Source organism: Muscardinus avellanarius, assembly GCF_963383645.1.
Source record: "Muscardinus avellanarius genome assembly, chromosome: 7".
In the NCBI taxonomy this organism is placed as follows: domain Eukaryota; kingdom Metazoa; phylum Chordata; class Mammalia; order Rodentia; family Gliridae; genus Muscardinus; species Muscardinus avellanarius.
Window position 1 is genome coordinate 80168243 of NC_137793.1, and position 12928 is coordinate 80181170.

At 34.1% G+C, this 12928-nt stretch overlaps 1 protein-coding gene across 3 annotated transcripts in view; it reads right to left on the bottom strand.

The window, feature by feature from the left end:
* Window positions 1-5155: 5155 nt before the first annotated feature.
* Window positions 5156-12928, bottom strand: part of SYT14 (synaptotagmin 14) — a gene marked incomplete at both ends in the record, with an annotated part of 197396 nt that continues 189623 nt past the window's right edge. For 2 of the 3 annotated variants that reach the window (XM_080698440.1, XM_080698438.1), the window contains 2 exons: window positions 5156-5469; window positions 10005-10194. In XM_080698440.1, the coding sequence (XP_080554566.1) occupies window positions 5156-5469; window positions 10005-10194 (504 nt within the window). Of the gene's footprint in view, window positions 5470-6695; window positions 6753-10004; window positions 10195-12928 lie in introns of all 3 variants that reach the window. The other variant, XM_080698439.1, reaches the window with a different exon arrangement.

Below are 12928 nucleotides of genomic sequence, written 5' to 3' on the forward strand. Positions count from 1 at the left end.
CCAAATGAAATAGAATTTCTGAAGGTGGAGTTATGGACTACAAATTAAGCTCTCAAGGTAATTCTTTAGTACACTATAGCTCAAGAGCCACTATTTTATATTTTGTCTCTGGGTTTGAAGGGAGTATAACCCATACTCATTTTTAAGTCCCAACCCAAAGATTATCATCTCCAGGAAGATTTTTCTGAAACACAAACAATACTCCTCTACTGAACCCCACAGTGCTCATGCACGTCTCTGCCTTAATACCTCATCATATCAGAGTGAAATTACAATAGTCTATGTCTATATCCGTGCCTTAAAACTCAAGCCCCATGATGACAAAACTTATCAATCCAATTAATTCTTTCTGCATCTATAGCCCTCAGAACACATAGCGCATAGCTGGTACCCTTATAAATACATACTAAATGAAGAGAAAATAAATCTGTGCATAACAGAAGATCTATACGGGACTTATATATCAGCATTATTGATTTCTTCCACAGAGAATTTAGTTCAATTCAGTATTTATTGTGTACCTACTATGAGCAAAGGACCACATAAGATTAAGACAAGGAATTTACAATTGCCTAGGGAGGAAGAGAGACATATGTAATAAAACTAGCTTCAATTCTTGTCAAACTTTAATAAAACTTAATAGAAGAAACATGAGCTGAAATGAGAGTCTTTCTCAGTGCTGACGTGGGTAAGATGTGGGATGGCAGACACAGCTACCCATTTCACAGGGTAAGAAAGCTGGTCATATACAACTAAAATGCTGTGAATTACTAAAAGTTGACAAAAAGCAGAGCAGATTGATCAGTATGCTTTCAGAATATAATTAGCCTAACCTGTAAATCATTCCCAAGTCTTTAAAAATAAAAATCACCCACAAAATATGACACAAAAATACCATGTGTCCCGTGAAGAAAATCTTTACTTCTTTGTCTTTTTTTTCTTTCTCAAGCTCTGTTTTACTCCCTATTTCTGCCTTTAGGTAAGGTGGATAAGATTATTGAAAATATAATGTTATTTTTTGTTTGCAAATTAAATAGAGAGATGCGACTGCAATATGCACTGTTTGGGATTTAGACTAATGCATACCTACATTCTAATCCCAGTTCTATGACTTGCTTATTGGATGATCTCTGGAAAGTAAGCTGAACCTCTCTAGATTGCAATTTCTTCATTGATAAAATAATGATGATATTAGTTCTCTCATAGCACTGTGACAGTCAAACAAAATAATAAATTATTGTCCTAGGTGTTATGTAAATTAGAGTCATTACCATCATATCACTATTATACACTTTGGAAGGCACAGATGATATTTTAAAATTAATTTTAGAAAACGCCTTGAAGCATGCTTAACTTTGTGCTCAATATTAAGTTTGGTTGGAGATAACAAGACTAGTGGCTACTGCCAATCTACGCCACAAGTGAACGAGGGACCGTGAATGGAAATCAGAAAACTTGTGAGTAATAAATATCAATGTGAATTTCTCTATGAATTGCCTATGTAAGTTGATGGCAATTTTGTGAAAATTGAATTTGCATAATTTCTATTTATATCTGAATAAAGATCTTGGAAAAAATTTTCTGGCAACTACTACTTTTATGCCATCCAAGATTTACACTTCCAATAATCTATGGATTTTTCTAGTTCACATAAAATATTGTGATATCATTTGGTCTCCCTATCCATCTTCATCTTGAAGAATACCGTGGACTCTATTCCCTCTCCCCCTCTTGGTGCTATCTTATTCTGGAGCCCTTGACTAATCCCCTGATTTACCTGATGAATAAAATGAAAATGTGATGACTTACTGTCAAGCCCTAGACACCTGCCTAGGAGGGATGAGAGTGCTCTACGGGGCCCAACATTAAAATCTGAGGACATTAACTAGGGTTGTCTAGATGTCCTCTTATTTAAAAAAAAATTGTGGCCCAATTTTTTTGTCAGTAAATACAGCACTACTGAGAATTCACTGAATGCATAGTAAGGAAAGAGGAAAATGGATTTCAAACAAAATGTAAACAGCACTAAGGAAATGAATTATAGGAGAAGACTTCTGCAAGGTAAGATGATATTATACTAAACGAATTCTTTACTGATTTGAAATACACTTTGTTTCCTGGGCAGTACAAAACAACTATACTTTACAGTTTATTTGAAAGACTCTAATTTCAAGCTCAGAAGCTCCCAATAAATGTCAGTCAGCTGCCATGTCTTGACCATCTTATTTGATTGTAAAACTTAAGAGGAGATTTTAGCTGAATAATAAGAGAGTAGATTGTCTTTCTCAAGTTTCTGAGTTAACACCTACAGCCTACCAGTGGGCACCTATTTTCTGTAATTACTGAGATAAAAGATTTTGCCTTTAAACTTTCATGTGAATTCAAGCACACACAAAAACAGTAGTACTGACTTGTACAATAGAGTAAATAGAATGAAGTGGGTCTCTTGAACCCTATTTAATCCTTTTCTAAGAAAACAGACAATTTGGGGGGGGGGAATAATTACTTTAAGTCTTGTTAAACAACAGGGGAAAAGATGGATATTTTACAGTGCATGAAGAAGAATGGCACCAATAGCACCCAAACCAGGACATAACATTAATAACACAAAGAAGAAAAATAATCTATCAATTTGAGAAACATTTTTCTATCCAGTTATCGGAACAAGCCAGGGCACCTTCATCTTCACAAGTACATATATATGTACAATATATGTACATATACATGTTGTGTGTTGAGTGCAGGTATGTGTGTCTATACAAACACACATATAGATCACTTATGATCTTTGAGGACTTGGCAGCTGGGGTAGAGGGAGGGTCCTTCCTCAAGTTTATAAAAAAATGTTGATCTGTTTTTAGGTCATGGAAAATTTCCTTCTTATATCAGATAAATCCCTAAAGATATATCAAATCAGACAGATGATTCTGGGCATAGTCTGAAGAAAGGTATATTTAACAAATAACAGTTAAGTCCTTTTTCTCACGAAAGGTGAAAGCACCGAGCGGGTCTTATTAATGTGTTTAATTAATGTTTGTCACAGCTACAAGAGAAGACTGATCATTCCTACTAGGAAGACACAGGTATTAGCAATGTAGGCAGTTGTTTCAATGACAAGAAGGATTTAGATATCGAATGCCTAAATCTAATTTCTCAGTAAAATCTACATCTCCTTGAAACTTTTTTCCACACCGTTGCTGAAAATTCTTAAATGAGGTATTTTTGCCATTTGATTTACGTTCTAACTCTGTAATCGAACTCATTTTTTAAAAAATATCCCGAAAAAAGCTCATTGATATAACAAAGGATAGACTTTTCCCTTTAATACAACTTTGTAACATACATTCTTAAGACTCATGTTGCCCATATGTATTTTTCTTTTAACTCATGTATGAAAGCACAGAGATACCTTTTAAAAACTAAAAATATAGGAGTCACAGGTTTAAAAAAATCTCTTTTAAGGCCTTTTAGTACAGCCCAGCTGAAATAATAATATCTATGCATGGTTTTGTTGTTATGGTGATAATGAGTTCTAAGTTACACTAGCATATAGTACTTAGTTGGGACTAGGAACAATGATATACTACTTTTTAGTAATTGGTAAATAGTTCATTTTTATCTAGTTAAACTAGAAATGAGAAAGAAAAAAGAAAATATTTTATATATACAAAACATACTCTAATAAAGTATATGCATAAAATTATATATTAGGTAAGAAGCAAATTTGAAAAGAAATTAGCTTACAATATTCCTGATTAATCAGTGTTCCTAAATATACAAACAGCAAAAGTGCCTTGCCATTTAAAAAATTAGTACATTATACAACTTTTACATACTTTAGAGGAAATAAAGATCTCATGACACTGTTCTGAGGAATCTTTATATTTATAAAAATTGAAGGCCTAAGTTTGCAAATACAACTTCCAAGCTGTATGAGCAAGTTGAACGTACATGAAAGGCACAGGATGACATCACGTTGGAAAACGTTATCTGTAAATTTCATAAAATCTAGTCACAAGTCACTAGAAACTTCATAAGGAACCTCAGAACTGTTTTAAACTTGATGTTCTGAAGCAAACTGAGAACTGTATAATCTTATATCACAATACAAATTAAAGTCAGAGTGAAGATTTAGAGAAGAGTTTCTAATTTGAATGCTACCTGCTATATGCAGTGTTGGTTATTAAATCCTCAGCAGACAATTAAACTCTTCTTCAACTAGAATTGCTTTCAATTTTCAACAGCTCTTTTGCTGAATTTTTCAGTTTGTTAAAAAAATGTGTTTTTCCCCCCACATCGCTATAATTACAAAGAGTCAGTCACGGAATGAAATTCTAAAGTCAAGTCCTGCTCTATTGACTTCCTACATTGGAATACAAGAATACAGAAAGTGCTTTCAACAGAAAGTTACATAGTTCTACAGTACAACCTGTCTAGAAGGCTTGCAAGGGACCAGTATGTGACTCGGTCTCTTTGGATCAGGCAAAAGCAGAGGCAAATGAAGAAATAAGCTTAAAAAAAAAATCCTCATTTCCAAAATTCCTTTATGAACATGAATACTTGCTTGCACTTAGATTTAGTGCTATGGGGAATGGAGGCACAGTGAAACTAAGCAAACACAAAGAACATATCTAAAATAAAACAATTTTCAATGTAACCGAAACCCTTCACTATTAGACACAACTCATGATGGTGCTGGAGGACTATTTTTTTCTTTTTCTTGTAAAAGAACACTATAAACACCAGGGACTGGACAGTCAAATACGTTTTATGGGTAATACATTGGGTGATACTAAAATAGTGTTGCAACTAAAATTCTGACTTCTTAAACATCACTTATAATCTGCCACGAAGTTACTTGATCTTTTGCTAAAGTAAAAGGAACTTCAAATCAAAAGCATATTATTAAATGACTGTTAGTTTAACAATCATGATACAAGTTTCTCAGTTTCCAGACAAGCTCTACCAGAGACGCAGCTTTTCTTCAATTGTATGAGTATTAGATGTTCTTGCCATAGCATTTAGAGCATTTTGGTAGAATGCTGAATATGATTCTTGAAAGAACAGTTCTTCTAGTGGTGACCAGGCAAAAACAGCAGTGTTGTGATCAGAAACAATGCTGCCTCGGACTGCAAGGGGTCACTTCTCCTACTTGTCACGACTCTAGTAATGCGTGCCATCTACATACTTGCTGTCCTTTGGACTCCTTCATTTCAGTCCAGTGATTGAGTTCCTCTTCGCCAGAGCTGTTCAGACCTAAAGAAATCCAGCCTATCATTTCTTTTCTTTTCATGCTGCGCTTGTTGTACACAGACAGTATAAGTGTCACATCAGAAAGTTGAAATAGAGCCACTTGAAATACAAAAGTTTCCTTGTACACTGGATTTGGCTGCCCTCTGCGGATGGAAGTCTTGCACTTGGACATTTCTTGACCCATGGAATTCAGCAGAGTTAGCTTAACATATGTATCTAAAGAAAAAAAAATCAACATACCGCAAATATCATTTGAAACAAACTTGAAATAATTTTCTTGCAGTAAGTGTTAAAGATTAAGTATTTCTACTTTATAAGGATATGGTGTATACCACATTTCATGGAAACTCAACCAATTCCATTCTGATGTAGATACTTTATCAAATGTAACAAGTATAGAGAATGTTAAGTAGGCCAGAAATATTTTGGAATAGTATCTTCACCTCACTATTTCTACATAATAGAATTTAAAGGTATACCTCATAATCCTTCCTCCACCCTCCCGCCCCATTCTGGGCATCCCACTACCTCCCCGGCCATCACATTCCCATTTAGCTTCACTAAGCAGGACATCATAGCATTAATAAACACTTAGCAAGCTCAATTAGCCACAACACTGTAAAGCATTCCACTGTGTTTTCAGAGAATAAGAATAAACAAACAAATAGAGATGAAGGCAAATGGTAAGGAGGAAAGGAAGAAGACAGGAATGCAAAGATGACATCAAAACAGCTTAGGATGAAATGTCAAAAAAATCTCTGCATGGATGTGGTTTTAAAACACTTAAGGGCTATAATAAGGCCAAATGTATTAAGGGTTCAAAATTCAGCAAACCAAGTAAAATTTTCTCCTGGTTTCATGCAAGCATACATTTAATGTGCTTTTTTTTTTGGTATTTAAACACTCTAGGGTTTCTTTTAGGCACAATTTAAGGTAAAATTTTAAGCATGATATCTTAACTATTTTCATGAACCATAAAAAAACTTGATGTGATGTTTAGTATACAAAGTGAAAAATAATATTTCATTGCCTGATCGTATGGGAGATAAATCCTCTCTTTAAAAGATTGTGTTTTCAACTTCTTTAGACTCATGCAAATGGTCTTCAGCATGTCGATCCATCATGTGTACTTCATATCAAAATTGCAATTAATTTCAAAGATAATTCCAATATTTTGCATGAAAATTCTAATTAAAATACAAATAAATGGAAAAATAAAAACTTTCATTTGAAAAAGTTTGGCTTACTTTAGAGATGCTCTGAATACCATCATCCATAATCAGAGATAAATTCTAAGTTAGTTTTATTCAAAGTACCACAGATAATAAATGTGCATTTTTTTTGGAAACCAACATGGTGGACAGCTTCATTGCTGGCAAGTTTTAGGGTATTTTGTTTTTGCATGAAAAGACAACATCCAATTAGCCTCTACAGGAACTCACCTCGGATTATATAAACCTGTCCACCTATCAAGTGTTTTAGACAACAGAACAGTCCATCTGACAACAGGGGGTGGAAAGCAGTAAAAGAAATAATGACCAGATGTCAATCGTTGGGTGGAAGAGGGTCAAAGGTCAGAATTAAAGAGGAAACACTGTTCACTGGAGTGGAAAAACACAAAACTTTAGCATTTTAATTCAGGTAGAGGGCTGACCAAAAGGGTCATTGGGTAAATTTCATGGAATAAAAATTTTTAAGGTCATTGTGTAATCTTAAACAAAAACTGCACTGTTTTAAAGAGGGACATCTTTATAATGTTATCTTCTTGATCTAAAGCACATTGAACATAGAATCATGCAAATTATTAAAAGACTGAATAAAAGTAATTATTTTTTATTCTAAATTATAAGTTTATCCATGCAATATTTAATATTTCAAGTAGTTTTATTACTCCCAATGTAATATAAAATTAAATTATGCAAAAGAAAACAGAACTATTAAATTTTTTTAATATTGCTATTTTTTGAATAAAATTGGGATTATTCAGTTTATAACACAGTTTAAAGTTTAAAACCTAGGTGTATATGAAAGTCTACAATCTTATAATATATATGTATAGTTTATAAACTATATATATAGTTTAGAACAAAATGAAAGAATTGTTTTGAATTTTACTTTTTGAATATCTTATATCTCCTTCATAAGTAATTTGTTTTCATATCATTATTTAAAAATTTGACTTATATTTATTTACAAGTTATTTCAGCTAACATGAATTAACCTGATACTGAAGATTTTATTCTAAAATAATGGCAATTTCTATAACCCATTTTTTAACTTGAAAGATCAGCTCTGTGTAGTGTATGTTAACATTTCTTAACTGCTTACCACCCAACCCCGCCCCTCATTCATTTCTATCTCTGATCAAATATTTTAGCATCTCCAATTAAGTGTTTGTCAAAAAATTATCATATTATTAGCTAACCCATTAGTGGCAAAACATAGCTTGTGTCTCAATGTGACCCCCAAAGATGTTCTGTTTGTTTGGTCCTGTGTTCACACAGCTTTGCATCTGGATGTCTTAAAGCTAAGGGGTGCCTCTGTCTTCATCATATCCTACGCTATAGATGATCTAGCTCTCGGCCATCTGAGTTTGCACTGTCTGTGGGTATGAATGAAGATAAGTCACACTTGATCCTGAGTGATCATCAGTCTCTTTTTTTTTTATAGAAATGGCTTCTTTCCTCCCACTGAATTTTCCTTTGAAATGAGAACATGAATAATACTAATTCTATCCTTCTTTTATGCACCTTTATCAGATCTGAGTGTCACAATTACTTTATGAGAAACTTGATCTTAACTTTATTAAGAAATAGGAAAGCCCATTTGTCTACAGGTAGAAATGTGAATATAATTGTGGCCTTCAGACTTTTAATTCAGAGACAGATACATTCTATAATGTATATAGAAAGCAGCTTTCCAAAATTACTTGGGATCAAACCAAACGTGTGTGTGTGTGTGTGTGTGTGTGTGTGTGTGTGTGTGTGTGTGTTTGCAGTTACTGGGGATAAAATCCAGGTGCATTCTACCTCTGACCTATACCCCCAGCCCTATTTTTTATTCTTTATTTTGAAACATGGTCTCACTGAGTTGCAAAGGGCTTCACTAAGCAGTAGCTGAGACTGTCCATGAACCATGATCCTTCTGTCTCAGCATCCCAAATACTGGGATTACAAGTGTGTGCCACCATGCTCAGCTTCAAACCAAACATATTTTTTATGATTTTTCATCTCCACTGAATAATAAATCTTTATGACATTGCAAAGTTAAGTTACTTTAATAGTGGAAAAAAGTTAACCTGGACAGGCATGGTGGCACATACTTGTAATCCCAGCATTCAGGAGGATGAGACCGAAAGATCATGGTTCACAGACAGCCTTAGCTATTTAGTGAGGCTCTTTGCAACTCAGTGAGAACCTGTTTCAAAATAAAGAATAATAAAAAAAAAAAAAATAGGGCTGGGGGTATAGCTCAGAGGTAGAATGCCCTTGGGTTCCATCCCCAGTACCAAAAAAAAAAGTTAACCTGTATTTAATAATTGATTGATACCTGGAGTAAAAGACTGTATTGAGCAAATGTGTGGAAAGACTTAAAGCAAATTTAAGGTGGTGTTATTATTGAAGATTTTTTTTCAAATCTTAGTTGATGGCATTAGCGATCTTAATTTTAGAGAAGTTATCGATTTCTAGTTTACATTTTGTAGGTATCAATAAGAAGTTTTGAAGGTACATTGGGGGATAATTTCTCAGAACTCCCATAATCTCTCCTCACACCCCCACCATGGGAAGAATGCTAAGAAGAGAGAAGGCAGGGGCATACGGTTTAGCTTTCCCTTTTGCCCATCTAGGATAAACACTAAACTGTTCCTATTCTGTTTGGCAAAGCTCATTCCATCTAAGAAAAGATTCTGCTGGTAGTACTGATTTATATATTTTTTAGTTTTCCTTTTTGCAGTGCTGAGGATTACATCCAGGGCTTTCTTTCTTTTCTTTTCTTTTCTTTCTTTCTTTCTTTTTTTTTTGTGGTACTGGGGATGGAACCCAGGGGCCCTCTACCTCTGGGCTACACTCCCAGACCTATTTTATATTTTATTTGGAGACAGGGTCTCTTAAGCCAGCTGAGGCTGGCTTCGAACCTGCACGATCCTCCTGTCTCAGCCTCCCAAGCGCAGGAATTACAAGTGTGCGCCACCACGCCCGGCTTACACCCAGGGCTTTCTGCATGCTATGCACAAGCTCTACCGCTGAGCTATATTCCTACCCACCCCGTATCATTTTCAAAGAGAAGAATATGTGAAGAAACTTATTTCTTCATAAATTGTTAGAGGAAAAAAGAAGGGAAAATGTAGAAGTAAATCCATTATTTCATAGTACTGCATGCAGAGAGAAAATATAACGTTATTTCAGTTAATAACAATAGCTATACACATCATGTTCTTATTTGTAAATATTACTCACTTGTTAAAACCCCCTAACTTTTTTTTGGCATCAAAAGATAATGGCCATGAGAGGGATAATTTATTCTGTAGATACTATGAAAAATTAAAATTCCTGTCACTGTACAATTAATATTTTGAATTTCAAATTTTTCTACTTCCCAAATGACTAGAAATATAAAACATGAAACAGATTAGCTGATGATTCACCATTTCATTTTGATTGGTTAAGACTAAAATGATAGGATTGAAGCCCCTAATGCCAAGAGTCCCATAAGTACAGAAAACATGAGAATTAATTTTTTCCCCCACTCACTGGGTGGTCTGTTTGCTGCCAAGTTTTTGAAGTGGCTGCCTTTTATCACTTCTGCTGATAATCTTCCAGTTGTGGCATTATAAAGCAGGCCAATGAGAATTTCTGGGACCGAGCCGTGTTCAAGAGACTGACATGAGGTTGTACTCGCACTACAGGACACTTCTGACACGCTCACTTGGGAGTCACAGCCCTGTAAATTAAAAAAAAAATTTTATAGTATTTTCTGAAAAAGGCTTATTAAGAGACATATTATTAATGCTGTATTTATTGTCATTAGGTAGGTAAATCAGGGTAAAGATAAGAGTTGCAAACCAAATTTCCCCAAATACCAGAATTAAAAATATTGTCCTTAGGTATTTTATTTATTTATTTATTTATTTATTTATTTATTCATTCATTCATTCATTCATTTATTTATTTGTGGTACTGGGGTGGAACCCAGGGGCTTTCTATCTCCCGGCTATACTCCCAGACCTATTTTATACTTTATTTGGAAACAGGGTCTCACTAAGTTGCTGAGAACCTCACTAAGTAGCTGAGGCTGGCTTTAAACCTGTGCGATCCTCCTGTCTCAGCCTCCCAAGCGCTGGGATTACAACCATCTGCCACTATGTCCAGCTCAATAAGCCAACATTTAAAACCAAGAAATACAGAAAAATTAAAAAGGATGGTAAAATTTATCATGCATATGAACCCCCCCCCCAAAAGAAAAATTGATGTAGCTACTTTAGTATCAGTCAGCTGGCTTTAAGGCAATAACCATATTAGAGGTGAAGAAGAATAGTTAATAATGATAAAGCATCAATTTACCAGAAAGATAAAGTAATTGCAAAATTACATGCATTTCATAACATGAGCTCGAAATATGGAAAGCAAAATTTCCTATAACTAGAAACCGGGAAGAAGAGAAAGCCGAATCCATGGGGTCATTAGCACACTTCTCTCAGTAACTGACCAAATGAGCAGATATATAAATACAGTAAACATGTGGATTTGAACATCACAGTAGGTAAAACTTATCTAACAGTAGAACTTTATATCCAACAACTAAAGAATAAACATTGCCAAGCACACAGTAGAACTTTTATAAAAATAAAGCAAAGAATAATAAACTTCAAATGATTAAAATTATTCACAATGTTTTTTGACTGATTAGAAATACATATTGTTTTCTACAGAACAATAAAATCCTTACATGTCTGAAAATTAAGGATACATTTCTATATAAACCTTGGGTAGCTAAACAATAACAAAAATAAGGCATTTGAAATGATTAATAAAATGATAAATTTTTGGAGAGTTCAATTAATAAAAGAGAGAGGGAGGTAGAGAGAAGGCACAAATTGCAAGAAATGAAAATGGAGACATCATTACATATGCTATAGACCATGGGAAGACAAGAGGAGAGTATGAAATAAACATGAAATTTGGCTAAAATGGATATATTCCTAAAACACTACAGCTAACAAAAGGGATACTAAAAGAAAGAGGATCTGGACAATCTTACTGGAGAAATCGAACTTTTAATTAAAAACCTTTCCAAAATAAACACACACAAAAAACAAAAATAAAAATCTTTAGCCCAGACGGTTTCACTAGTGAATTCTATTTTACAACGCTGGTTTTCCATAAACTCTTCCAGGTAGTTAGTAAAGAAGAAATGCTTGATTTCCTTTAAGAATCTAGCAAATCCTGAAAACCAAAGCATAATGGGAGATTATAAGAAAAGAATTACAGTCTTTTCTCATTCATGAGCCTAGATTTTGTAGTCCTAAGTAAACCACTAGCAAACCAAATCTGGCAATATGCAACATCATACTTAACAGGGAAAAATTAAAATTTCCCATTTGAAACCACCAACTATCACCATTTCTAGTCAATACTGCAGTGGGAATATTAGCTAGTGAAGATCACAACTTTATTAATGGCAATAAAATAAAATAAAAAGTATCATAGTTTGGAAGGGTACCAGATAAAACTGTACTTATATGCAGATTACATAATTACGTACACAGAAATCTAAACAAATCTATAGAACTACAGTTGCATGTATGCATTGTTATATTTCAGCCACAAATCTGAAAATAAACTTTATTAAAATAGCATTAGAGCATAAAATATAAGATATCTAAGAATGAATGTAACAAATAACATCGAAAGTTTTACACAGAAAATAATGAAAATTGCTGAGAAAAATAGAAAAATGCTACCTAACATGATAAACTATGTTAATGTACTAGGGGAGATCAGGTGTATTCAGGGTGTTCTGGCCATAGACTTATGTTAATGTATTACAAAGCTCAGTTTAGTAACATTCTCTACCTATTGATCTATAGATTAAATGCAATTCTAATAAGAATCTCAACAGGCTTCTTTGCATTTTCTCTACTTCATTAGTAATCAGGGAAATGGAAATTAAAACCATGAGGTAACACAACAAACAGATGGGCTAAGAGAATACCAAGTGTGGTGAGGATACGGAGGGATGGGAACGCTCAGATCCCTCCGGTGGGAGTGTAAAGTGATACTGCTTTTAAAATGTCAAAAATATACATACACTATGGTTGGCGATTTCCCTCCTACATATATACCTCTTGAAATATGTCCCGTTTGTTTATCAAGAGATGTGAAAGGGTGTCCATAGCAGCATTACTCATGCTGGATCCAATCAGGAGAATGGGTAAATAATCTGTGGTGAGTACATACAATGGTATACTAAACAGCAATGGAAACCATTGTGTTTACAAATGTTACTATGAGTAAAAAATGTTGGATCCACAAGGATTCATATCAGTAGCACAATTCCATTTAGATAAAATTTTGAACAGCTGCAACAATAACAAAACAAGCAAAACCAAAATAACAACAGAAACAGCTAAGCAAATTAAGCCACTGTCCCAGAAGAGATGGCAATAAACTATAAA